The sequence below is a fragment of the Rhagoletis zephyria genome, unplaced genomic scaffold (assembly GCF_001687245.7).
Source record: "Rhagoletis zephyria isolate East Lansing unplaced genomic scaffold, Rhagoletis_zephyria_1.1 Rzeph_scaffold_00070, whole genome shotgun sequence".
In the NCBI taxonomy this organism is placed as follows: domain Eukaryota; kingdom Metazoa; phylum Arthropoda; class Insecta; order Diptera; family Tephritidae; genus Rhagoletis; species Rhagoletis zephyria.
Window position 1 is genome coordinate 322,797 of NW_016157154.1, and position 26,736 is coordinate 349,532.

The window sequence follows — 26,736 nt, forward strand, 5'->3', positions numbered from 1 at the left end:
AAGCTAATTTATTCAAAATTGATGCTTGCAACAATTCTTTACCAAGAAATACGTTTATGGTAAAATTTTGGAAAATGGGCGTGGCACCGCCCACTTATGATCACATATATGTATATCGGTAACCGTTATACTAATTTGTACCAAACTCGGTGTGGTTATTGTGCTTGCCACATATAAGCAAAACGTTGAAAATTATTGAAGTCGGACTAAAATAACGGCCGCTTCTCATATAACGGTAAATTTCAGAAATGCTTGATACACCCCGGCTTACCATCTAGCGGTAGCTTTCGGAAAGGTGAAAAAACATATATTTAATACTTGCGCCGGGTATTTAATGTTCGGCTCCACCCGAACTTGGACTTTCTTACTTGGTTTTTTTTTTTTTAATTAAGTAATGAAATTTTAATTGACAGCACCGACAAATGAATGTATACACAAACAAATGTTCGGTTATGTTTAAAACAATTCAAGTTTTTGTATTAAATTTTTGGTTTAAAATTTATTTTTTCCTTTTCAGTAGGGTTTTTTGAACATTATCTTCTGCGTGAAAATTGATCGTAATAGATATGGATCTGAATAAGCGACTAGAACACGGCTGTTTGTCAAAAGTATAAGATTTCGAACTCGCGTAAAAGTACATTTGCTAAATGCGATAGCATGAACGCTCTTCGAAAACATATGTTCGAAAGTGCTAAATGTTGCATTTTAAATGCAGAAAAAACGCTGCATAAGCATGGTCGTAGCCAGGTGCGTGCAGGGCGCTCGGGTATAAAAATCAGAGAAATATTAAATCAATTATAAGGCTTAGATTAAAAAAAGTTGCCACACATTCAGGAAGAGTCTGGAACTCTTTTGTAGAATTTAGTTATTTATTTTTAACATTTATTGTTGCTTTGAAGAAGTTTTCTATGATATCTTTATTTGTTTGTACCTAATTAATGGTAATTTGTAATAATAAGTGGCACAAAAAATTAAAAAAACTGCTTGTGCTGCTTTTTTTCTATCGAAAATAGAAATGTATTTTCAGAATCTGGCAACCCTAAATACAATCTAGCAAACGAACAAAAAAACAAATGTAAGCAGTTGGGATTTGTTGCCGAGTCAGCTGTTTATATCTACGTTCTGCGGCTAGCGCCATCTACTGGTGAGCTGTGATAATTAGCAAACCTAACACAACGTCTGCACTATCCGCAAAATATTGAATAGTTTGCTGACTTTAAAAACAGATAAATATATATATATAATGAAATTAATTTGCAACTTCTAACAATGTCGACGCGCACGAAATCAGCTCGATTGGTTGGTAGTTCGTCCCAAATGCCAACTACACCGCATTTAAAACCTGGTAAAAACGAGAGTCCGCCATCCTCCGTTTGGCTGTCACTACTCGAGGCAAAAATTGAGAGCGTGGTGGATCTGATAGCCGCTCGCTTGAAGGAGTCTGAGGATCGATTAATGCAGAGGATAAGCGAGGTAGCTGCTGATGTGGCCAATGTCAAACAAGACATGTGCAAGTTTGAGGTTAGACTCGAGAAGGTTGAGCGGGAATGTGCTAAATTTGAACTGCTGTGCCACAAAGTAGACTCGCTTCAGGCGGAACTAAAAAAGCACGAGAACAACAGCGTTGCCGCCGATGTCATAGTGCGGGGTATACCTATTTCTACAGGTGAGGTTGTTGACGAGATTTTTAATAAAATCTGCCGCGCAGTTCAACTGGACCCTCCCCCATTTCGAGCAGCTTTTCGTGTACGCAGGAACAGTAACTCCAAGAGTGCCCCAATAATTGTGAAGCTCTTTTCTCCCCAAGATCGTTTAAAGCTTTTACTGGGTTTTACAAAACTAACAGCAGAGGAATACAACTACGAGATATCGGATACAAGGTAGGGGAGAGAATCTTCTTAAGCGAGTGCCTCACTAAATGTAATGCAGTTTGCTACCCAGCTTAAAAAGCAAAAGCGAATTAAAACTGCTTTTTCTTTGAGAGGTGAGGTGTTTGTTCGTGTCCAAACTGGTGGTACTGCCGTCAAGATCCTTTGCAAAGAGTCCTTAGAGAAACTACTGCAAAATAGCAAATGACTAAGGGGTCTTCTCATATGTTTTATTCGTAAGAAACTTTGTTACTCGCTCTGCTCTTCTTTTTTCTACCTTTTATTACTAAAGACACTCTCCTCACTTTCGTTTGTGAATATTATATGTTATAATGCGTTTGGCACATATCGGGAAATTCTATTTTCTCTTAATGTGCGGTGTGTTCTCTTTTGTCTAAATGAGTGTGGATGATCGATTTTGTTCCAAATGCAATGACAGCACTTTTAATATGATACGTATCCTAAGTAAGCAAAAGCAAGGCTTAAAAGTATGTCATCTAAACGCTCAAAGTTTACCAGTCAAAATTGACGAGTTTAGATATATTTTTGGATCTTCTGATGTAGATGTTGTGTGTGTGTCTGAAACTTGGTTCTCGTTGTGGCACAGTGATAGTTTGTTTTGTGTTAATGGGTATAAACTGTTTCGTCAAGATAGAGCTAGTCATGGTGGTGGTGTTGCCGTATTTGTCAAATCTGGTTTATCTTGTAAACTTAAGTGTACTTCGGAAGCTTCCAGTTCTATAGAATATATTTTTGCCGAAATTATATCTAATTGCAATAAAATTATCATAGGCTGTGTTTACAGACCTAACAAACATGTTTCGTATGAGCACTTTATGGATTTCATCGGAAATCTTACTCTAAACTACAACAACATAGTTATAGCCGGGGATTTTAACAGCGACCTACTTCGAGAAGGTACATTTTCAACAGAAATGAAAAATTTGGGTCTGTATTCTGCCAACATAAGGACTCCTGACTCAAACCAGCTGCACTCTTTTGGACTTATTTTTTGTAAGTGATATATCAAAAATACTAATCTACGGCCAACTATCCGTTCCGAATTTTTGCAAGCACGATCTCATCTTTCTGACATTTTATTTCATGGACATTTGTAATGAGTTATCGTTTTCATATCGGGACTTTCAACACATTGATTATAAGCAACTTGTAGTGGCTGTCGATGCTACCGATTGGGGATCCGTCTACAACTTCGTTTCTTCAAACGATCAGATCAATTTTATTCAGACTCATAATAATACACCAACCAGCGTTCTTAACCGCCCTTGGGTTAACAATTATATTAAGAAACTGATTCACAAGCGCAACGCGGCTTGTCGTAAATGGAAGCGATCTAGGTGTGAAACAACCTACAGTGATTTCAAGGCTCGGAGAAGAGAAGTTACCAGAGCCATAAAACAGCAAAAGCTTAAGTATTATGAACATCAATTCAGCATTGCAATAGGTTCTAAAAAGACACGGAAACGTATTCATGAAATTGGGATTGGTAACAAAAGCAATTATGTGTCGGAAAATTTAGATGTGAATGAGCTTAACAAAAAATTTGTGATTGTCTGCTGAATGCTGCAATATATGTCCTGTAAGGTATAGTACTTGTTTGAATGTTACGTCTTCTGGTTTTCGTTTCGAAAGTGTTGATGATTGTGAAGTTGTTCAGTTTATACTTAGCGTTAAGTCGAATGCTACTGGTTCTGATGGTATTCATCCTAAGTTCTTCAAGTGCATTCTACCTAAAATCCACCTTACGTAACTTTTGCTCTGAATACCATCTTAGCAACTTCGGATTTCCCACTCTGTTGGAAAAGAGCTAAGATAGTTCCAATTGAAAAACCCAATGGTGATTATAGGCGTCTTGCGATACTTCCCTTCCTGTCCAAAGTCCTCGAGCGCATTATGCACCGCCAGATAAATTTCTACTCAAGTCGCAACTCTTTGCTTAACCCTTATCAATCTGGATTTAGGTCTAACAGGAGTTGTACGACGGCACTCATTAAAGTTTCTGATGATATTAGACAGAGCATCGACAACAATCACGTAACCTTTCTAACTCTTCTTGACCATTCAAAAGCCTTTGATACCGTTAGTCATGAAATCCTATGTCTAAAACTTAAAAACTTATTTAACTTCTCACAAACGGCCTTAAATTTAGTGAAATCGTACATTAGAGATCGTGCACAGGTAGTATGTGCTGGCAACGTAACGTCCAGCTGTTTACCTATAACCCGGGACGTTCCCCAGGGTTTCATTCTGGGTCCATTGTTGTTTGTGTTGTACATTAACGACCTGCATAATGTCTTAAAACATAGTGATGTACATATCTATGCAGATGACGTTCAATTATATGTTAACTGTCGTTTTGCGTCCATTAATAACTGTATTACTGACCTGAACTCGTAAATAGGTGGGCATGCGATAATGGTTTAGTCCTGAATCCAAACAAATCCCAGTGCATCGCTATTTATAAGAAGACGTTCAATACTGACGACTTTATGGAAATAAAACTCAACAACTCTGTGATAAAATTTGTGGACACTTAGGAACTTAGAGGTATTTTTTAATAGAACTTTGTCATGGAGTACCCACATTTACAATATAATAGGCAAGGTTTATGGCATGCTTCGGTCTTTATGGACTACGCAACACTTTACACCAGTGAGAACTCGACTGCTTTTAGCTAAAACTTTTTTGTTACCAACGTTATTGTATGGCTGTGAACAGTATGCTAGTTGTGACAGTGTGTGTCGTGGTAAACTTAATGTCCTCTATAACAACATCGCAAGGTATGTCTATTGTATTAAACGTCGTGATCACATTTCTGTTTTTGCCACCCAAATTTTTCGGGTACCGTTTGATGACTTACTAAAACTAAAATGTCGTACACTCCTTCATAAGATCATTACAACTCAGGAGCTTAAGTATCTTAAAGAACGGATTCAGTTCACTAAATCGTCTCGATCTCTCAATATACTTAATATGAAATTCAGTTGCTTAGTTACAGAACGACAGTTCTTTGTTTTCGCTGTCCGTCTTTGGAATGCTCTGCCTCATAAAATTAAAAACATAAAACGCACACTTGCAATTTAAGAATGAATTATTACGCTATTTGTTAAATGAGTATTAGAGATGTATGCTTGTAACCTCCATGTCTGTCCCTCGTATTTTTTCTGTCCTCCCCTACTGTTTCTTCTTTTTAATAATTTTCCTTCTGTTTAATTATTTGCCATATTGTGGTGTAGAACATAAGCTTTCTAGTGTTAAGACTCAAACATTGTAATTTAACCTATGGTTGTATGTTTGAATTAAATAAAAATGAAAATGAAAAAATGAAATGAAAATGAATATTGCAGAAGTTGCAAAGATAAGGAAGAAGAAGAAACAGTTGAGCACATCTTCTTTAGCTGCCCAGCTTTAGCTAAGAGCAGAGCGGGCTTTCTAGGTAGGCACTTTTTTAGCTCTCCCACTGAACTATCCGGTGTAGGAATAAAACCAGTCCTACGCTTCACAAGAGCTTCACAATGGTTCTATGCAGAATAGTCTCTGAGGTTCCAGTGTTACACAGTGGTATCACAATGGACCTGCCAGGTCTAAGTGAGTTGGTCATCACACATCAGCCTGACCTAACCTTGAGCCTATTGTATCACTTGATCGTTTGTGATTCTAATATATTATTAATATACTTAATATGAAATTCAGTTGCTTAGTTACAGAACGACAGTTCTTTGTTTTCGCTGTCCGTCTTTGGAATGCTCTGCCTCATAAAATTAAAAACATAAAACGCACACTTGCAATTTAAGAATGAATTATTACGCTATTTGTTAAATGAGTATTAGAGATGTATGCTTGTAACCTCCATGTCTGTCCCTCGTATTTTTTCTGTCCTCCCCTACTGTTTCTTCGTTTTAATAATTTTCCTTCTGTTTAATTATTTGCCATATTGTGGTGTAGAACATAAGCTTTCTAGTGTTAAGACTCAAACATTGTAATTTAACCTATGGTTGTATGTTTCAATTAAATAAAAATGAAAATGAAAAAATGAAATGAAAATGAATATTGCAGAAGTTGCAAAGATAAGGAAGAAGAAGAAACAGTTGAGCACATCTTCTTTAGTTGCCCAGCTTTAGCTAAGAGCAGAGCGGGCTTTCTAGGTAGGCACTTTTTTAGCTCTCCCACTGAACTATCCGGTGTAGGAATAAAACCAGTCCTACGCTTCACAAGAGCTTCACAATGGTTCTATGCAGAATAGTCTCTGAGGTTCCAGTGTTACACAGTGGTATCACAATGGACCTGCCAGGTCTAAGTGAGTTGGTCATCACACATCAGCCTGACCTAACCTTGAGCCTATTGTATCACTTGATCGTTTGTGATTCTAAATATGTATATACGTGTGTAAAGAATGGACAAAGAATGTTAAATGCTGTTTTTTAATAAAATTAAAAAAAATTATAAAAATGTGTATACAATTTTACTCAAAAGTCTTATGTATAAGAAAATTTTAAGTTATGTACTTTTCATAAAACTAGGACTATAAAATCGAAAATATATCCTATAGCTCCATTAGTATGCTTTTTGTAATAGAAATCTCTTCAGCATAGGGGGCATATTTTTTTCCTCCGAACACTTTTTCTGAATTGAAGGCGGTATAATCTGAAACTTTGTAAAAATTAACGATTTTTTTCTAATTTTCTGCATGTTTTTTACTATAGTGACCAAACCACTTGTGTGATTTATGACTATGAAGGCAAACAACTTTTTTTGGAGTCTCCTTTACAAATCACTCCCAGATATAAACCGAAATGATGGCAAATACAACTTTTCGATGAAAATATGTGATGTAATGTGTTGCAACTATGGGTTTTTCTATATTTTCACTGATATCTCAGAAACTAGGTCTTACCCAGAGAAACCATTGTGATATTCGGAATCGGGATATAATTCTACGTTAGAAAAGTTTTGTTTCATTCTTGGTGATTAAAGTTGATCAAAAATTTTTGAGTAGTGTAATTAACATTTGTTTTCTTTAATTTATTTCTTTCGTTAAAGAATAGCAGTTTTTAAGGCCTTCCATATAAAAAAATAGCAAATCATTTGTGAAGAAAAATAGCATTACTTTTTGTAATAAAAAGTTACATTTCGTTCTTTGCCCTAATGTGCAGCAATTACTAATATGCGCAATTACTCCGCGCTCACCAGCTCAATTTCAAAGCTAATTGGCCGAAATTTGGTGTAAGCTCAAGTAAAATGCAGATCGTTCTTTTCGCCGATCTCTACTCGGAGGTTCTGCGAATCAGTTAATAAAAGCTTTACCGTCATCCATGCTGGGCAAGGTTTCAGCCGAAAAATGCTTCAAAAGCAAAATGATCCAAATTACTCAATTGGGGATTGTACAGAAATTCCTTGCTGCGTTGGCATCATTAGGCCATCCCAACGTCGCCTTAGTTGCGTTCCAGCAGCGGTACGAATAGCAGGTTTTGCAGGATTTTACAGGATTTACAGGAACAGCTGTTTTCGCCATTAATAAACCTTATGTAAGGTGTCGTGCGGGAACAGCTTCCTGTAAAATCCTGTAAATTCCTGCAAATCGTACTGCTGCTGGAACGCAGCTATTTCTGTGTTCGTACTTCGAACATAACAATATCGAAATAAATGAAGTAGCTGATTAGATGATCAGCAGGACCGAAAAGTTTAGGCTTTTGCTTGCAGGGTTTCCAGGGTGCTTATTCAAGCTTAATTTTAACGATCATGCTTATTTTGGTTATTTCAATGCATAAAGCTAAGTACGGTTTTTTTAAGAAAACGGTCAAGAAATAAATTGCTATTAAGTATTTCGTGTGTGTGAGTAGTAGTGTCCAAGGAGTTTTGACATCTGATATTTTACAGCCTGCTGTCTCACTTTTCCTTCCGAAATAATGGAATGGGCATATATTTCTGTCGAAAACAAGGGTACTTTGTACTCTTCACAAACAAACTTTAGCAAACCATAGTAGAAAGCATAGCAAATTTATTAAGAACTTCGTACTGCTTAAGAAAATTTGACTCAATAAATTTTTCCTGACCATTTCTTTGGCGTTTTTTTATTCGTCGAAATGTTTACAAATAATAACATAAAAACAGATTTGGTTTTTATTAACCCGAAACCTCAATTGCATTTCTGCTTGGGTACAAAAATTTTAAACCAATGGTTTGTCTCCACGGGAAGGCATTGGTGTTATTGAAAAGATTAAAAACAATTTATCTCAAATGAAGAATAACGAATATAAAAAAAAAATTAAAACGACCAGCGCGGATCTTTATTTTATGAGAATATCAAGCAACACTTGATTGTACATTGTAATTTTTCAATCCTTGAAATAAACTGAATAAAAACATTAAACTGTACGCTCAATTTTGTTGTTTTACAAGCATATTTGCAGCATATTTACCAATGTTTTAGTGCTTATCAAAGCGCTTAATTGTTTTTTTTCTTGCTTATTTTCTTCGGCCCTGATGATCAGGTATTTATATCTATATCTCTGAGAAGTTAACAAACGGGGTAAACAACTCAGTACAACCACTTTTCGGGGAACATAGCCAGAAAATTTACGAATACACCATAGCCCTCAATAGTGACTTACGGGCAAAAATAAAAGATTGTGAGGTGTAATGGCCAATATGGCCGCGGTACAACTGGAAAAACTGAACATATCTTGAAACTCAACAGTTCTGCAGAAATAGTTTTCACCTGTGGCATCACCGGGCACTTGCTTTTGCACCGATGCTCAAGCGATGGCAACAAAAAAGTTCCTCTACACAAGGTACTGTGATGAGACCCAGGAGGAATCAATTGACTACATTTTGTATTGATGCCCGGGCTTGCAGTCGAAGCAGTTCAGACCTCCTCAACATCACTTGTGGGGAAGTGGTTAACACAGTAAATGTGTGCATTAATCTGTATTTTCTTTTTGATTATGAAGCCCTGGTTAAAGGGAAAAACGTTCCGCCGGCAATCATTCATGGGGGACTCTAACAAAAGGAAACTATATTCTTGAGTGAAAGTATAAAGCTGTCCATATCACGCAACGGTTCAATTCGGAGATACTCCAATTGCTATATGCATATTGGACAATGGTTAAAGGGAAAAACGTCCCGCCGGCAATCATTCATGGGGGACTCTAACAAAAGGAAACTATATTCTTGAGTGAAAGTATAAAGCTGTCCATATCACGCAACGGTACAATTCGGAGATACTCCAGTTGCTATATGCATATTGGACAATGGTCAATTTGCGAAAAAGAAGCAAAACATCATCGCAAAAAATCGCACAATAAGGAACTTTTTGTTGGGTTTTGATATTATAGTAAGTTATACGAAATGCACGCCAAAGGACACTAACAGCAGTTGCTTAACAGTGTATTGTCTTTTTAATTGAATTTACAATTTGACAACTACTTAATACATATTCTCAATTGTCTTCTCCAATGTAAACGTAAGGTAAGTGAAAAAACGCTTTGCAAAATACATGTGTACATATTTAAGTATATTAAGTATTATTTCCCGATAGTTACTTGTATTTTTCTCTTGAAGACTTCAACTTAACAATAAACTTTAAAGATGTGTATCTCAAAATAGGTACATAAATAAATGTAAATAATATCACGCTTACATTTATAATTATAATAAGTAATCCTAACAATAAGCGCTATAAATATGTCACTTACAATACATACATACATATGTATGTTTTCATCCATGTACAAATAACATCACAATTGTCCCACATGTGAAGTGAGATAAAAGGTTTTAATTTTATATTTAATGAAAAAAGTTTTCTTTTCACTTTTTTCACATATGTATGTGTGATATAATATTAGGGGTACTCACGAAAGCTCGCAAATGGCCTTTAAATCTCATAAAAATCGCGAATTTGTGCCTTGTAAACTTCCGGCGATGATCATTAAAAAATTAAGACCTCGCAAATTGGTCAAGAAATTTTAGTGAACAAACCAGTGTTGCCACTTTATCACAATAGTGGTAGATCTATCATATTTTGGATAGTTTTTTAGCTCTACACTGAGGGAAATAATGCATAGTAAAAATGAATACTTTATATTTGATTATCTTTTAAAAACGTTCGTATTTAAAAATAATATTTTCATACAAAATTTATTACGCGCGTATTTGACTGTTCACATCTGAGTATATATATGACTGTACATACGCACCCCAAGCATGCAGAGCGCCGCTCTGAGAGCGGTGAAAACACATACATTCATACAAAGTACATGTTTAGCCGTAGAAATCGCGTGCTGTGCTGTTGATGGATATTCAACATTTGAAAGCAAATTTATATGCCTGGGTGTAGCTGAGTGCGCAAAGATGCATGCCACAATTTGTTGATATCCGGAGATGGTCAGGGTTCGAATTCCTCTGCAGGCTACATGCAAGTTAAATATTTTTTTTTTAGTTTTTGTCTTGATTATTAACTTCACGGATGCTTTTTCAGAACGAACGCGGTCATTTTAATATGCGCGTAATTGAATTGAATATTTACCAATATACAGTACTTTCGTTGACGTTTATAGTAAGATCAATTCCGTTTCTATTTGATTTTAATATTTTTTTCCTTCAGTGTAAATACCACAACTACCACAAATTTTAAACAACTACCACAATTTTACGGAGATAAAATTATTAACCTAATTTTCCAAAATGTTGTTGTCATAAATTAGCTGTTCTCCTCAATATGAATTTAAGAGTAATGAAAAATATTGTGGATATTGTGTTAGTTGAAGAGCCGTAGCTACTGCCAAGCTTTTCAAAGTGTCTATTGCGTGCATGAACATCGCCTGAGAAATCGAAAGTATACAAATGTGTTTAATATTTACATATATTCTACCACAATTTGTTAGAGATCTACCACAGTTTTTATTAATAAACTACCACTAATTTTGTTTCTAAAGTGACAACACGGGAGCTTACTTCGTTTATGACTTTATTGACAACTTTTCAGACAGTTGAGTGCGCATGAATAAAAGAATAAAATTTTTCAAAATACGCAATTGCCAACATTCATGGATCCCAGTATTCCTTATTTAAATATCTTATAGCAATTTATAGAAAATAAAGAAATATATATAATTAATATTTAAATAATCAAATGATTTGTAGTACTTTATATGAAATATTGAGTATATTTATGTACTTAGAACATAATTGACACATGTTTTGCTTACCTTTAGTCCTTTGGCGCGGTTAATGGCACGCAGAGGCCTTAGAACGCGAAGTACTCGTAATATTTTCACGAATGAAATCGCATTCGAACTAAAATAAATAGAAAAAAGAAAGATCTGTAAATAAAAAAGATCCATATATGATGGTTGCGAGGTAGATAAGCAAGGTAAGCTCTGTACCTGCCTTATTGTGTATGGTATTTGTTATCTTTAATTATGTGAAACTAATATTATGGCAATTATATTAACCCCTACTTCTTGATTAAAATTTATTTATTATTTTATCGAACAACATCTAAACGAATGATAATGTTTCCTAAAAAATTAAAATGAAAAACTAAATTTTTTGTTGAGATTTTATAATACACTATGTAACAAAATTGAAAAAAGTCAAAAAACTTGGAATGCCATATAGTACATGCTGTGTGAATAAAAATACGCTCATAAAGGTACTATGTAGCTTACCGGATTTCGGAATAAAGCAGGGGCGGCCCCACAGCAATTCTTGGGGGCGAAAATTTCAACATATATCGTGTATATAAATTTAAAAATCACCGCAATTTAAAATTTTTAGTTTTGATAGATTTGAATTTCTTGAAGTTTCTAACTTTCAAAACTTTGTGAATTTGAGAAATTTTAGTAAATCACAATAATTCAATATAATGATGAATACTAGATTTTGAGAATTGTAGGAATTCTAACAAATTTTTTTTAAGCAAAAGTGTCGAATATACAAAATTGATCAAACGAAATTAAAAGTTTTCGAATATTGAAAATATTTTCATATTTTGTCGTTTCTGAAAGTTTAAAAAATTTTCGTAATTCTTGAAGATTCAAAAAATTTTTGGACGTTGATGTTTTCAAAATTTTCAAAAAATTTAAAATTCTCAAACTTTGTTATATCAATACAAAATTTTGGAAAAGTTCCGAAAAGTGGAAAAATTTTGGAATTTTTCAAAAATGTTAATATCTTTTAGAATTCTAAGAATTTTCTATTTTTTACACACAAGTACCATGAATTTTTCGACAATTTGTGATGTTTCACATTTTTACATTTTAGGATGGATTTTAGGATAAATAAAATTTTCAAAATTTTGGAAAATATAAAAATTTCTAAAATCTCAATAATTTTGTACATTTCAAAATATTCTCATTTTACCAAAATTTCTAGCATCTCCCGGATTTAGATAGTTTTTGAAATTACCCCAAAAATAAGAAATCTCAAGAAATTTAATAATATTAATTTTTGTTGTTTTCTGAACATGTGAAAATATTCAAACTTGCTGCGACTTTCAACGGTGTCAAATAATACAAATTCGAAAATATAACAAGAAAAGTAAAAATTGAAAATTAAGTACATAATTTTAAAATAATGAAAATTCAGTGAATTGGAAAAACTGATAGGCCTACTTAAATAAAATAATACTTCGAGCTTAGCACACAGCTAAAATTTCAAAATCAAGTGAAATTTGACACACTTTTTCCATGAATTAAAATTTTCAAAAGCATCCATTCATTAGGTTTGCTCCCCAAGCTTCTCGAAGTCACTTCGAGTTACTATATACGCGCTCCGCAAGTAAGTTTTCGAGTTTCTTTGATATACGCTCACAGTTTGAACTTTGCTCGAGTTTTTCTACAAGTAGCTTGTGGGACAAACCTATTATATATTCTTGTAATGATATTTCACGATATTCAGTTGAATATTAAGAAAATACATGTTACACAGTCTTGGGGGGGAGGAAATTTCCCCAATTTCCCCTACCTGGGTCCGCCACTGAATAAAGAGATGGCGTACTTACCTTAATTATTCAAAAATTATAATAATTTTTACAGATTTCTTTCGATTCGATCTCAATTCGAAAGGGTTTTCGATACGAAACCGTCAATAGCTGCAAATAAACTATGAAACTACATTTAAATTAGATTGTAATATGATACTCCACTAATATATATATGTTTCACATTCAATTTAAAAATCAATATTAAAATTGATCATTTTAAAGAATATATATTAAGAAGAGCAAAAAAAATGTATCGTCGCATGTTTCTCTTATCAGAGACCAGCAATAGTCCGCTGGCATGCTCAATTTCTAACCCTCAAATCTTTTCTCTACCGCATCCATTTCCTGATACATCCTCTCACCTTTTTCGTCACTTAACTGACCCAATTCTCAGGAAAATAACTTAAATGTGATTGTAGAAAATGAATGTTGATTGACATATTACACCCCATTTCAGAATATCCATTAAGAAACTCGTCAACGACGTTGTCGTAATTTGCACTTCTTTTATTGCCAAGTAAATTTTTGGTTAGGCAAATGAAGCTGTCCCATGCTTTTTTTTCAACTGGCCTTAATTTAGATGCAAAATGTTCATCTTTCATTACCTTGCGATATTGTGGTCCAACAAATATCGCTAAGGTTGAAGATTTACTATATATAGTATCCTCGTTTGATAGAATATGATAAATACCTTCTTTAATTTTTTCTTCGCTAAGCCTAGGAAATATACCTCGAAGGTATTGAAAAGCGTGGCTGTCAGTATTGAGTTTTTTGACAAATTGTTTCATGTAACCAAGCTTGAGATGGACAATATAATTTTTTCTGGTGGTATCAGTGGTATCATGAGTGCATTTGTTCCTCCTATCCACCTTACATTCCCATTAAAATTGATAATACCTTTAAATCACTGACCACTTGCCATTTATGTGTCCCATACCCAATGTTTCTAAGTATTTCTTCCTTGCAGCGTAGTTAGGGATGAAACGATACCATGCAGGTTTCGATACCTATACAATACGCGAAGGAAGAGCAAATAAACACAATCGCTTCCGAGTACAGCTCAACATAGACTGCCTTTACTGCCTGTACTTCTTACTCTTTACATCATTATTAATATATGTATCTTACTTTAGTACTTGTTTCTGCTTGCATGTTATACAACACTAGTATTCATTATTCACATACATTTCTTACAATAATTTACTTGGAAGCAGTATCGGAAGAAGGTATCGATACCGGAAAAATATAGGATTTAAAGTATCGATACCTACTCGTTCGGTATCGGTTTTTGTTAATGACCGATATAGGCTTCGTTACGGATTTAACATTAGGATATTGCACAAGATGTTGTGTTTTAGATTTGTGTCCACAAAAGTTTGTTAAACAAAACTAACAGTTTTTTTGTGAGTGGTATTTCCTGTAGTACCATAGCATTGGAACTGGAAATGGGAATCTTCCTTTTTTCCAAGTTTTTGTTACTTTGTATTTGAAGTTTTTGTTACAGATGCACTGCTAAGTACAAATACGTATTTTGGTTCATACCTCTGAATTTTAATAAACGTACGGTTAAAACACATGGTGTAAACATCAACCAATGCTTTATTATTTGCAAATTTTAACCTATGTATGCTGCTTATCTGTTAGCAATCCACAAATGAAGGGGTTAGAATCATAAGGATCTAAGTGACATTTTTGACAATATATGTTATACTCATATTTGTATAGTTAAATATAGTATTTATTTAGTGACAAAGTGATCCAAGTCATTTCGGATATTGTATGTAGTGCCATATATTGGCCAGGGAAGAATCATTTCAAATGCATTTACCCAGAATTTACAATAAGTAATCAACTTTAACCTTAATTATCTCAAAACAATGTCAGACCTACTTGGATCCTTTTGATTATAACCCCTTCAAATATAACAAACATTATTTTGTTTATCGCACATTTTTCTCTTAAATATGTACATATGTATATCGAAAAAATTTCCCAACTAAGAACACATTCTACACTTTCCAATAATTTAGAGAATAATTGTGAAATAAAAACGTCAGAAACGGCAATTGTAAAAGCTTTCAAAGTTGATTTCTGAAGTCAAAGTTAATCGTATATATAAGTGGAGTATCACATTCAAATAACAATTAACCCTCAATTAGACGCATGGGGTCAAGGTCATTTCAAGTTGCAAACAGAATTTCATGGGGCGCTTGGACCGCGCTCGCCCTTTTTCCAGCTTCCTAGCTCCCGCCAGGTACGAAAATTATGGCCAGAACATCGGCGTGTACACTTGTGTCGCTACTCACTTAAGTCCTGACCCCATGCGACCACTTACATAACATTTTTTGGCGGAGGTAAGTTTTTATTTTTGTATGTAAGTTCGAAGCCAAAGTTAAGCTTTTCTTTCTTAAAGTTAACTATAATAAAGAGTGACAATACACATTTCATTTTATTTATTTAGTCACGGCTAGAACATTGTCGCGTACCCACGCTACCACTAACATAGCATTAAGCACGTAAGCGGAGGTAAGTTTATATATATATTTTTTTTTAAGTCGAAATTATGTTTCGGTTTTTTTTTTTTAAGTTAACGATAGTAGATTACTTTAATATTTTTGATAATACACACTTCGTTTTGTTTATTTGTAAAACTTTTTATTTCAACACTTGTATTGGGGTCACTCGTGACCCCATGCGACTAATTGTGTGATTTTCTCGATGCGCCTATTTAAGGGTTAAATGTAGTTTTATAATTTGTGAGCAGTTATTTATGGTTTGTTATCGAAAAACATTTCAAATTGAGATTGAATCGACACAAAATGGTAAAAATGTATATTTTTTTTTTAATATTTAAGGTAAGTACGCCGTCATGTTAAATCGACATGCAGTAAACTATAAACCGTTATAAGCGTCTTTTTATTTGCTTCGCAATGATAATTCACAATTGGTTTAGAAATGTTGAAATTATAAGCAAAAAGAAGAACAGTTTTCTGCCCATAGGTGAAGATTTTGAGGGTATATTTGAAATTTCATGTATGCAGTTTTTCACTACTCAACTAAGCCTACAAGATGTGCTATGTCTCGTATTGAGTTTTTTTTCACTGTCATACAATGTAGTTTATGATTATGTATTAAACCAATTAATATGTACTGTCTTGCGACGTCTACTAAAGCTTCCTCTTCCTATTCGGTTTCAGATTTGTGATGAGAGAAAGAGCCCACGAGTTTCTTTCCACAACCCCCATCATAACGAGATTCTGCAACATCTCGCTCATTTGCGCCCATGCCCCAGCGGAAGAGAATGATGAGGCGAACAAATACCTATTCTATGAGCGTTTGGAATGAACTTACGAGTGCTGCCCCATCGCAAGTGGGCAAGGCAAATTCAGCATTCAGGACGAATTCTCCGATAACGAAGTTGATGGACTTCGCAGAGCCCGAAACATAGTACTCTGCTGCACTAGGTTCAATCATAAGAAGATCCGCCAAGCTACGTAGCTGCATCCAGGTCAAAAAACAAGAAGCTTAATCAACCATGTGGTGATAGACAGACGCAGTTAAAATACGTACACTCCTCTTGTGTAATATAAAATGTGCGTCTTTTCGCCACTCAACTCACTTTTTCTCTCAGAGATCGTTGTTCGCCAAATCCGCATATGAAATCAGTGGCATCATTATGTACCGTGGCCGAAGAAGCCGGTTCTACATACTGGAATGACTCAGGGTTTTCCCTACAAAAGCCTACTGTTTCGTAGAGGTCTGAAACTCTCGGTAGTCGGCAACATCGATAGTGTGCGATAGTTTTTTACAAACCATCGATAGACTTTCGATAGTGTTCGATAGTTTTCATTTGAATTATATGTGTGTTTGCATAATCTACGTATGTATACATATGTATGTATTACCATGTTGGCAAGTCTAATTTCATATGATGCAAAGTTAAATGACATTGAAATTGTAAACTTAAGACCCTTTTTATTTATTGAATATTTGTTCATTTACTAAAAGATTATTTAAGTCTGATTAAATGCATATACCACTTTTTTTGTGCCGGTCTACCGACTGAGTTTTGAAATTTATTTTGCATGTGTGTGTCGGTGCACTCAAAACGGTCTACCGCCTGAATTTTGAGTGCACCGGCACACACATACAAAATAAATTTCAAAATTCAGTCGGTACACCGGTACACAAGAAAAATGGTTTATGCATTTAACCAGAGTCACCTACCGACATGAATTTCGACACGCTGAATTCGAATCTGAGGTCCGTTTGACTCGTAAACCCTCAATATTTCGAGTAAATTGCGAAAAATGGCAAAAAGTTCGCAATTTTCGAGACTTTGAGGGTGTACGAGCGGGGTTGCCAACATTTTCAAAACTTCTGAAAAAATATAGTACACTTCAAATATATATATATAGTATTTTATTTATTAGAAAAAGTAAAAACACTTTTAAGTATACATTAGGGCGGAGTAATTTTCAAAATTCTCAAAGAAAGTGCAAAATGAAGTTTGACCCTTCCAATTTTCCAACGGAGCAGCAGTACGTCGTTTAAAGTACAAAAACGCGTATCAAGATAATGCAAAACCGCGTATGTGAGGTTGCATAAGTTATTTTACAGAGAGTAAAAACACTCTAGTTTCAAAATTGTTCTCTCTTTTATACAGAAATCACATTTCTGGCTAGTATATTCAGGACCAATGGATAAGGTTTGACCCAAGAGCGGTGAGCAAATCCACTTTTTGGCAGAAAATGTCAGTCACGCGGTTTAGCAGAACAACGATATGCGGTTTTGTACTTTAAACGACGAGTATATTGTATGAAGAAAACACAAAATTTTGTAATTGGAAAGCCAATTTCATTCAGAAAAATTATAATACGCTGGTTTTTCTTTTAGAAATTGGGAGGGTCAATCGCCATTTTTGGTATATAGCACATAACCCCCCCTAAAGCTAAAACCGCAAATACCTTAAAGCTTAGAATCCCGCTCTCAAGAAAAATCACAAGAAATATTTTTAACCGACTTCCAAAAAAGGAGGAGGTTATCAGTTCGTCGGAATCTTTTTTTTTTTTATGTATGTTACCGCATAACTTTGGACCACGTCAACCGATTTCGATAATTCTTTTTGCAACGGAAAGGTAGTGTCTCAGAGGTGGTCCCATACTAATTTGGTTTAGATCCGATCATTGGATCATGAAATATATAGATATATATATATTTTTTTTAAAGCCGTTTTTTTTTTGCTAAAAATTACTTGTTTATTATTCTGTTGCTTGAACAAGCACTTTGCTTTTGCTGTAAATTTTCTAGAAGAAATAAATAAACGAGAATTTTTTTCTTGACAGCTGCAAACTGATTTAAGAAATTTTGATAGAATGAAAACATTGTCCTAAAAATATGCAATGCATACTCTATTAATGTTGTGTTTTACACTTTACAGCCTAAAAGAGTTTACCACTGATATGAACTTAACAAGGATTCGAAGATTTAATTTGCCAACTTCGAATTCGTTCCACCAAAATGAGCTACATACATACATAATAAAAATACAAGTTCAGTTAATTTTTTCCGTATTCGAAATAATAAAAAATGAATATTTAATTTTATGCAAATAAAGTGCAATCTATGAAACTTTAAAAAGTTAATTTTAATTATTACATACTGTACGTAAAATTTGCATAAAGCGAATTTTCAGTATTTTCTGGTGATATATCTTTAGAGGTAAAAACCCCTCCCAAAATATATTCCTGGGTGCGCCCCTGGTATATAGTTTGTTCACCGTTTTTGCTTACAATCGAACACACACTTTTTTCGAAATTAAATTACTCCGCCCTAGTGTACATACACCTTTTTTCTTTCTTATGCATTTGTTTTTTAAGAATATACATATCTTTGCACTCTTGGCAGTTTTTAACAATTCATTGCTAACTATGAAAGTATCATATGCTTTATCGCAATCAAAATTTCAATTAATGTACACAAATCAAAAATTCATTTTTTATCAGTGAGGTAGTCGCTTTGTCTTAAAGAAATGAAATCATTTTAAGTGAATTTGGTAATTCATTCACAGTATTTTAAAAAATATGTTGCAATTTTGCCTCACTATGACCTTTTACTTTAAAGAATGTTTCATTTAATATTGTTATTTCAGTGTAAAGGTCATCCATTTTGATACAGATTTTTTCTTGCAAATTACTGATATATATTTATATTTGTAGCTGAAGAAATATAATATTTTTGCATATTATATTTTTTCAACAGTATATAGTACGCCGACCGAAAGATAGTACAATACTATATAAGTATTATAGTACAGTTGGCAAACCTATGTACGAGTTAAACGGATTTCGATTCTGCGAGTCGAAATACATACCGGTGGTTAAAAGCACACACCACTTTATTTTGTGTGCCGTTGAAATTATTCCGGCTTTGCTGAAAATATGTACGCTCTGACTCCACCGAACTTGATGGAATGCATAAATTTTCAGCGCGTATTCTTTCTAGGGACTCAGAGCTATAAAATACTATGTTTATCGAAATCTATATTCTGTTCTCAAGAGCTATTTAATACCTACTAAAATGAAAGAGGGTCTGCACCTTTCGTGATGTTAATATTTTCATAATATTGACGAAATTATATAATTTAATCTATACCAGACAATTGTTTCCTACTTTCAACCAGCATACCAATGAAATAGAAAAAAAACTGAAGAATCTTGAACTGCAGCACTATGTTTTACGCATATCTGCTTCATCTCATTCTGTACTATTTTGGCAGCTGCTGGCAGATTTAGCTTGAGCAGGAATCCATCCTTTTAACTGCGCCAATCCAAGATGGTTGCTATTTTAGTCACTAACGGGTGTTCGTATTTTATAACCTTTTCCTCAGCCCACTAATTAAAAGATTATATAATTCACTGCCCTCGCATAAACCATATCAAAAGCTAATGTGAAATTAATTCGCGTTCATTGTAAAATTTTGCTTTGACACTTTTGCATTTTATTTAAACTATCGATAATCAATCCGATTATCTGAAACCATCGATAGTTAAAACGATAGTCTGAAACCATTGAGAGCGCCGATAGTGCTATCGATTGTTTGCGACCTCTACTATTTCGACGACCTTGCCGCATTTAGATCGGCTAACCCCATCAATCGTTTTCATACATCAAACAATACCTTGCAGTCGTATTACTCCGGATCCTTCTTCTCGGGGCGGGAATTCAGCCCAACCTTGAAGAAGAAATCTACTTTTGCTGCGTTTGTCAGAGACTTCATCCGAGCTCCACATCGATTAGGTGCAACACCTGTAACGGATGGCTTCACATATGAACCTGCTCAGGCCTTAGGTCGCATAAGGAGTGAACCACAGATTTTGCGGCACCCTGTTGCTCAAGCCATGCAGCGTCAACCGACTACACGGCCACCAGCCACCGGCTCCTATTCGCGTGCGAGGACTAACCAGCAGCTCTTGGTTTCCCACACAGCATGTGTGTCAGAACAGGATACAGCGGAGCGTGGCATCAATCAAATGCAACTCATGCCTGGAATGATGGCACAAAAAGCACTATAACTAAAACGCAATAGAAAAATGCGACGCGTAAAAAACATCGCGCCGAACGACAAGAGTGCCTTGAGGCACACTTAGGTTTTTTGCTATAGAACATAAAATCCAACTACTTTCAACACCGTAGATATAAAATCGTGAAGCTTATGGCTAACACTTTACGGGAATAAAATTCTTGAGTTAAAAAAACGTCTCCAAAATAAAAATTTTCGATGCTGAAAATCAGAAATTTTTTAATACGAAAACACGATATTCTCCTCCATCTATTCGCAAAAAACGGATTACAGAGGGCAAACGGCCCGTCGGATTACATTCTAATTTGAGAAAGAAATGTCATCAAAAGTATGATCAAGAGCGTTGATCTCACTTGTGTAATGAAACATTACATCTTCATATGAAAAAGGTGATTTTTGTGATCCTTGCCTTGAGGCACTCTTACCGGTTAGAGGGCTCACTTAATACAAAATTATGATTGAACTTATTTCTGAAGCAGATTTGTCGTAGCGAAGTCTGAATTTACTTCCATATAGCAACAAAGCATCGATGATGGTAATTGCTCAACGCACCTTCCATGAAACTTAAGTCACGGACCCATGGAAGTTAAGCCCGAGGAAGTTATGTCGAAACCCCGTTTGTTTTAAGTCGGCAATATTTTACAAATGTTTTTGGAAAACAACTGATTCCATTTTCTTCACACAGGACTAATTTAAAAAAATACTGAAATATTTTTTTTTGATTTAGCCGTTATTCTGTAAGACTGAAAAAAGTATACAAAGCCCCAAAAGATGGTGATTCATTATTATAGAGAAATCCAAAAAAAACTAAAATAAAGAAAATATATTAAAATTTTTGAATCCGCATCTTTTACTAACTGTCAATTAAATTATATAATAAATTAAATGATCTAATTGTATACTTACATTTGCTCGTAAAAAATCACGAAACGACTTACCTGGACTGAATTGATATTAGAGAAACGCAGACTACAAGTAAATCAAGAAGATTGAATGCAGATCTGCAAAAGGCTCCGTCGTGCAATACGAAGCCATAAGAAATCAATTTTAGTAACAGTTCTATTGTGAAGACACCCGTGAAAAAATAGTCAAATTTATTCAGTACCTGAAATATATAGAAAGAGCTTATAGTAATTGTGAATGAATATAAATCCGTAAGTAAAACTAAGAGTGAACAAAATGAAACAACCATACATAAGTCCAAACATATATACATATTTATGTGTATGTATGTACTCGTATGAATGTACATACCCTGCAGCGGAAAGTACTAGTACAGAACTAGCGAATTCACCAGTTTTCGCGAGTCGAATACCGGTACCTCGCGGTAGTTCGTCAAAGCGGTTTTTTGGTCTTTGAACCGGGGTTTCGGTTCGGTTCAACAGTTCGAAGACCAAAAAATAACGCGCAAGTTTAAGTGTCAAGTGCAACAACGCGCAAGGTTAAGGGTCAAGTGTCTGTCAAACGAGATGGGTTGCCTTTACATTTGATATTGTCACATTGTAAACAAACACGGTAGGTATTACCATGTTTAAAAAAAGAAAAAAGTGGGTACATTTATCTATTGATAATTGGTTGAAACGAACCTTTAAACCTTTATAGAAAGTGGTTCGGTTTTCGGTTTGGATCAAACATTTGTGGAAAACTTCGGTTCGGTTAATGGTTCAGTTAATAAATAGAAAAAAGCGGTTTTCCTGTTCAAAACCGGTTCGGTTCAAAACCGGTTCACGTCCCTGCTTTCTACTGTCGCATTTAACATGGAATTGTCTTAGGAGGTTACAACTGACTCCCGCTGCGTAACTTGTTGCCTGTAAAAGTACCAGTTTCTTTTTCGTTGTGCACTTCACAGATACTTTTTCGTAAGTAAAAAAAAAACGAAAATAAAAATTGTAAATTATATGTTCTGCATGGTGAGATTTGAACTTGGACGCTTTCGGCCGTAACTTATTGTAGTCAGCATCTTTGCGCGCTCAACTACAGGCACAACATGTAGGTGCGCTTTCAAATGTTCGCTTTGAATCAAGCCAGGCGACGATTTGTTCAAATTTAAATTTGTCTTTGCTATTAGTTGCGTTCCCCAACTTTTCTGGGTTGAAACCTGTAAAACTGTCACAAAGCAAAAGAAGCCAGAGAGCCGAGTACGGGAACGCTTTCTGGTAAATCCTGTAAATTCTTGCAACTTCTTGCGAGTTAGGGAACGCAACTATTGTCTTTGCTATTTATTTTCCTGTGATCGAACGTACAAAAGCTGCAGCGTGGCGTTGATTGAAATGTTATTATTGGGCTGAACTGATTCTTGATGATAATTTTAACAAAATTTTCATTTAAACTCGCTATATCTCAGTCGTTTGTGCATCGATCGTTTTGAAATTTTCATACAATAAACTACAAATTATTCCAAAGAATTTAAGTTAAATGCAAGTTCGGAATTAGTCAAAAATCGCGTTGATTTTTGAGAATTTTTTTTTGTTGAAGGTGTTTTGCATTTTTTCCATATAAAGTATTTTCGAAAAAAAATTTTTGTATGGAGAGACTGCGTGAAAAAAAACGGTAATTCCTAGCTACTTAAAACTTGCATTTTATTATAACAAAATTTATTGGGCTACAACCCTGCATACTCAAAGAAGCAAAAGAAGCCAGAGAACCGAGTACGGGAACGCTTTCTGGTAAATCCTGTAAATTCTTGCAACTTCTTGCGAGTTAGGGAACGCAACTATTGTCTTTGCTATTTATTTTCCTGTAATCGAACGTACAAAAGCTGCAGCGTGGCGTTGGTTGAAATGTTATTATTGGGCTGAACTGATTCTTGATGATAATTTTAACAAAATTTTCATTTAAACTCGCTATATCTCAGTCGTTTGTGCATCGATCGTTTTGAAATTTTCATACAATAAACTACAAATTATTCCAAAGAATTTAAGTTAAATGCAAGTTCGGAATTAGTCAAAAATCGCGTTGATTTTTGAGAATTTTTTTTTGTTGAAGGTGTTTTGCATTTTTTCCATATAAAGTATTTTCGAAAAAAAATTTTTGTATGGAGAGACTGCGTGAAAAAAAACGGTAATTCCTAGCTACTTAAAACTTGCATTTTATTATAATAAAATTTATTGGGCTACAACCCTGCATACTCAAAAAAATTCTAAAAAATCTGATTAAAAAGTTGAAAATTTGCTGAGTTTTTGCGACTTTTGTAGAAAGTTAAGGAATTATATTTTTATGTTTTTTGTTGTAGAATGAACCATATTTTTATACAAAATTAGCGGAAAAATATTAGAATGAAAATTGTTTCATATATTGTGAAAAATTTGCTGCGGTAATACTTTATTCCGGCAGTGTACATATTTAGCTCAAAAAAAAATATGTGACCTTTGGCATTGAACAATTTTTTTTGGAAAAGTGAGATCAATGGGGGCTTTGCACATTTCAATTATAGTGGCGTTCGCAACATTCGTGACAATTTTCAGCTTTCCCTTTGCACGGGGTGTATANTGTCGTGGTGGACCTTCCGCTGGAACACCCATATGTATTTGTATTTTTAATTATTAAAATTCTTTATATTTTAATAACAAATAATAGTAAAAAAATTAAAATCGAGATGTAAAAGAAGTTGTTTTTATTATATTAAAAAGGGTTTAAAAAACATCAAAAAAGCATTACGACATGTTAGACAATGACTCCAAAAAGACTCCAATAAACCATCAGAAAAGAAGAAGAAAAAGAATGAAAAATGCTCAAATATGACTGTAAAAACACTCCTAGAAACATTCAAATATGACTCCAAAAGAGCTCCGAAATTCACTGAAAAAGAATCATAAAATGCACCGAATTCATCGGTTTTTGAGTCTTTTCGGAGTACCTTTTTAGATTCCGTGCCCGCGTAGAACGAAAAATCGCTCATTTAGGGCTCCAAATAGAGCTCATTTATGAGGGAAAGCTCCGATATAAGAAGGTTTATAGCTCAAAAAAATAGTCTTTTAGGATCCCTTTGGTAAGCCAGGTATACGTACGCATACGCTTGCCTATGGAGTTCCAACTTTATATGTGGCTTGCAAAATAGGTGGCTTTATGGATATGCGCCAGAAATTCAATGATTTGAACGTGAAGTTTCAAAGCTCTAATAAAACTGTTGTAATTATGATGGATAGATCTCATTCGCGCTTTTTAAGCTAAACTTTAAGTTATTTTTAAAGATATTGAGGCATATTCATAGTCGAAATAAAGTTGACTCTAAATTTATTAGCAGATTTTTTTGGCAGATATTACATTGATAATTGATTATGAGAAAAAGCTGCAACCAACTTTAGTGTCGTCTTTATTTTGACTATGAATGTGCCCTATTTTTTCCAAAAATTACAAATGTTTGTTAAACTTAACAAATTTAAAATCGGATCAAGAGTCACTGAAGACTTTTCTTTGCTAATAAACTCTCAACGACGGTTTCTGCCTTCAAGGAAATTCATTTATTATATATCCTGAAGTGACTTCACTTGATAAACTGAACTTGTATAAATTGGATGGAAATCAAAGTTTTTCAAATTCAGCTTATTGAGTTCCAGTGTAATTCAATATGGACTAAAAACTCAGTTGAAACAAGGGAATAGTTAGAATAAGAAAGAGCATTGGCCAATATGAGCAAACACGCTAAAACTAAAATTTTCAAAACTTGCAATTCAATTCCACACATATTAGCAGTGTTGACATTTTAGCCGTTTTCCGGCTAGATTTAGCCGGTTGCGATAGCAAACAGCCGGAGAAAATTCGGTTTAGCCGGCAGCCGATTTGATAGCCGTTTTGCAAAAAAAAAATTGCCGTTTTTAGCCGATTTTGCCAGTTGGTATTCGCCTTATTTTTTTAAAATTCAAATATACAAGTTTTTATTTTTACAAATTTAGTGATCCAAAATCTAGTAGAAATGGCTAGTCTTATCTCTGAGAAAATTTTCATGTCGGACTGTGTTATATAAAATTAAAAAACAATTTTTTCTAACCCGAAAAGTCTTCAGATAGTGAGCCGATTTCAATGATTTTTGTTTTAAGCGATTTTTAGTTGATTAAAAGGTTACAAATTTTGCTGAAATTTAGCATAATTTTCATAATTTTTACACAAAGCCAGGAACTGCATTTTCCTCTATAAACTTATACATATGAGAACCCCACGTTATCTGTATGACAAACTTATTTTTCCAAAGTCGAAACGTTCTTCTGACTTAATTCTGCCCTCATACAACTTTAAAAACTCTGCCAGACTGTTTTTCATTAACGCTATTCGTATTTGGAATTCTATTCCTCATGCCGTTAAAACCAAATTCAACAAAAGCAACTTTAAAAGTTCCCTCCATACATATTTCTCGTCTAGTTGATGAACCTTCTTAATATTTAAGTTTTTATCTAGTCCATAATTTTTAGTTTGTACATCTATTGTTTTATTCCCAGCATTAATAGTATTAATATTACCTCTAAATCTGTTTAGTTACTTATATTGCTGTTGTACTTCAAAAGACTAAGTCTTATTGTACTAATTTTAAATAAAGAATAAAGAAAGAAAGAATAAAGTGTGAAATTTGGATGTAGTATATGTTGTTTGTTAAGTAATGAGCTACATATCCATAAACCATAATAAACATTAAATAAACTAAAGAAAAATAGGCAAAACTTGCTTCAATTTTGCGTCCCAGTTTATATTTGGGAGGACGTAGCGGGGATTTTCTTCTTACATTTTTGTTATGAATGTCTTAAATTTAAGTGTGAAGTTTAATTCGCTACACTTAGAAAATAAAAGAGCACGAATTTCGATGTGGAGCAAAACTCTCTCGGAAGACAATACATGGTGCAAACCAGGGTTCGGATATATTCATATATGAATCTTCGCGAACATACATTTATGATTTTATACGCGAAGGTGAACGATTCAAATATTCTGTATTGATTCTCCTTCGCGAACGTGAAGCATAAAACCAGTCCAGATAGTTCGCGTTCGCGAATGTTAGGTAGAAAAAATTTCCGCTGTTGTTCGTACGCGTATGTATTGATGGACCAAACAGCGTGCGTTCATATATGTAGCTATAAGTGGCAGCGATGCCTTCGCGAAGGTTCACTGCTGTCGTTCTCCTTCATAAATGAATGAAAATGCTGCGGCAAATATTCGCGGAAAGTTGGTGTGGCTAGAGATACTATTCTGTGCGAAGGCAATTTTGTTAATTGCATAAGATTTGCACCGTTCATTCGATTTTCAAAAATGAGGTGTCAAATGAAAGGGCTTGACCTCTGGATGTGCAGAAA

General features: G+C 34.4%; 1 protein-coding gene across 1 annotated transcript in view; it reads right to left on the reverse strand.

Annotated features, from left to right (window-relative positions):
• The window catches only part of Ca-alpha1D (Ca[2+]-channel protein alpha[[1]] subunit D), a 435,534-nt gene that overhangs the window by 259,895 nt on the left and 148,903 nt on the right, over nt 1-26,736 (reverse strand). The window contains exons 13-14 of the mRNA XM_017627184.1: nt 21,397-21,563; nt 11,099-11,186 (exon numbers count right to left, since the gene is read on the reverse strand). Coding sequence (XP_017482673.1) covers nt 11,099-11,186; nt 21,397-21,563 — 255 coding nt within the window. The remainder of the gene's footprint in view (nt 1-11,098; nt 11,187-21,396; nt 21,564-26,736) is intronic.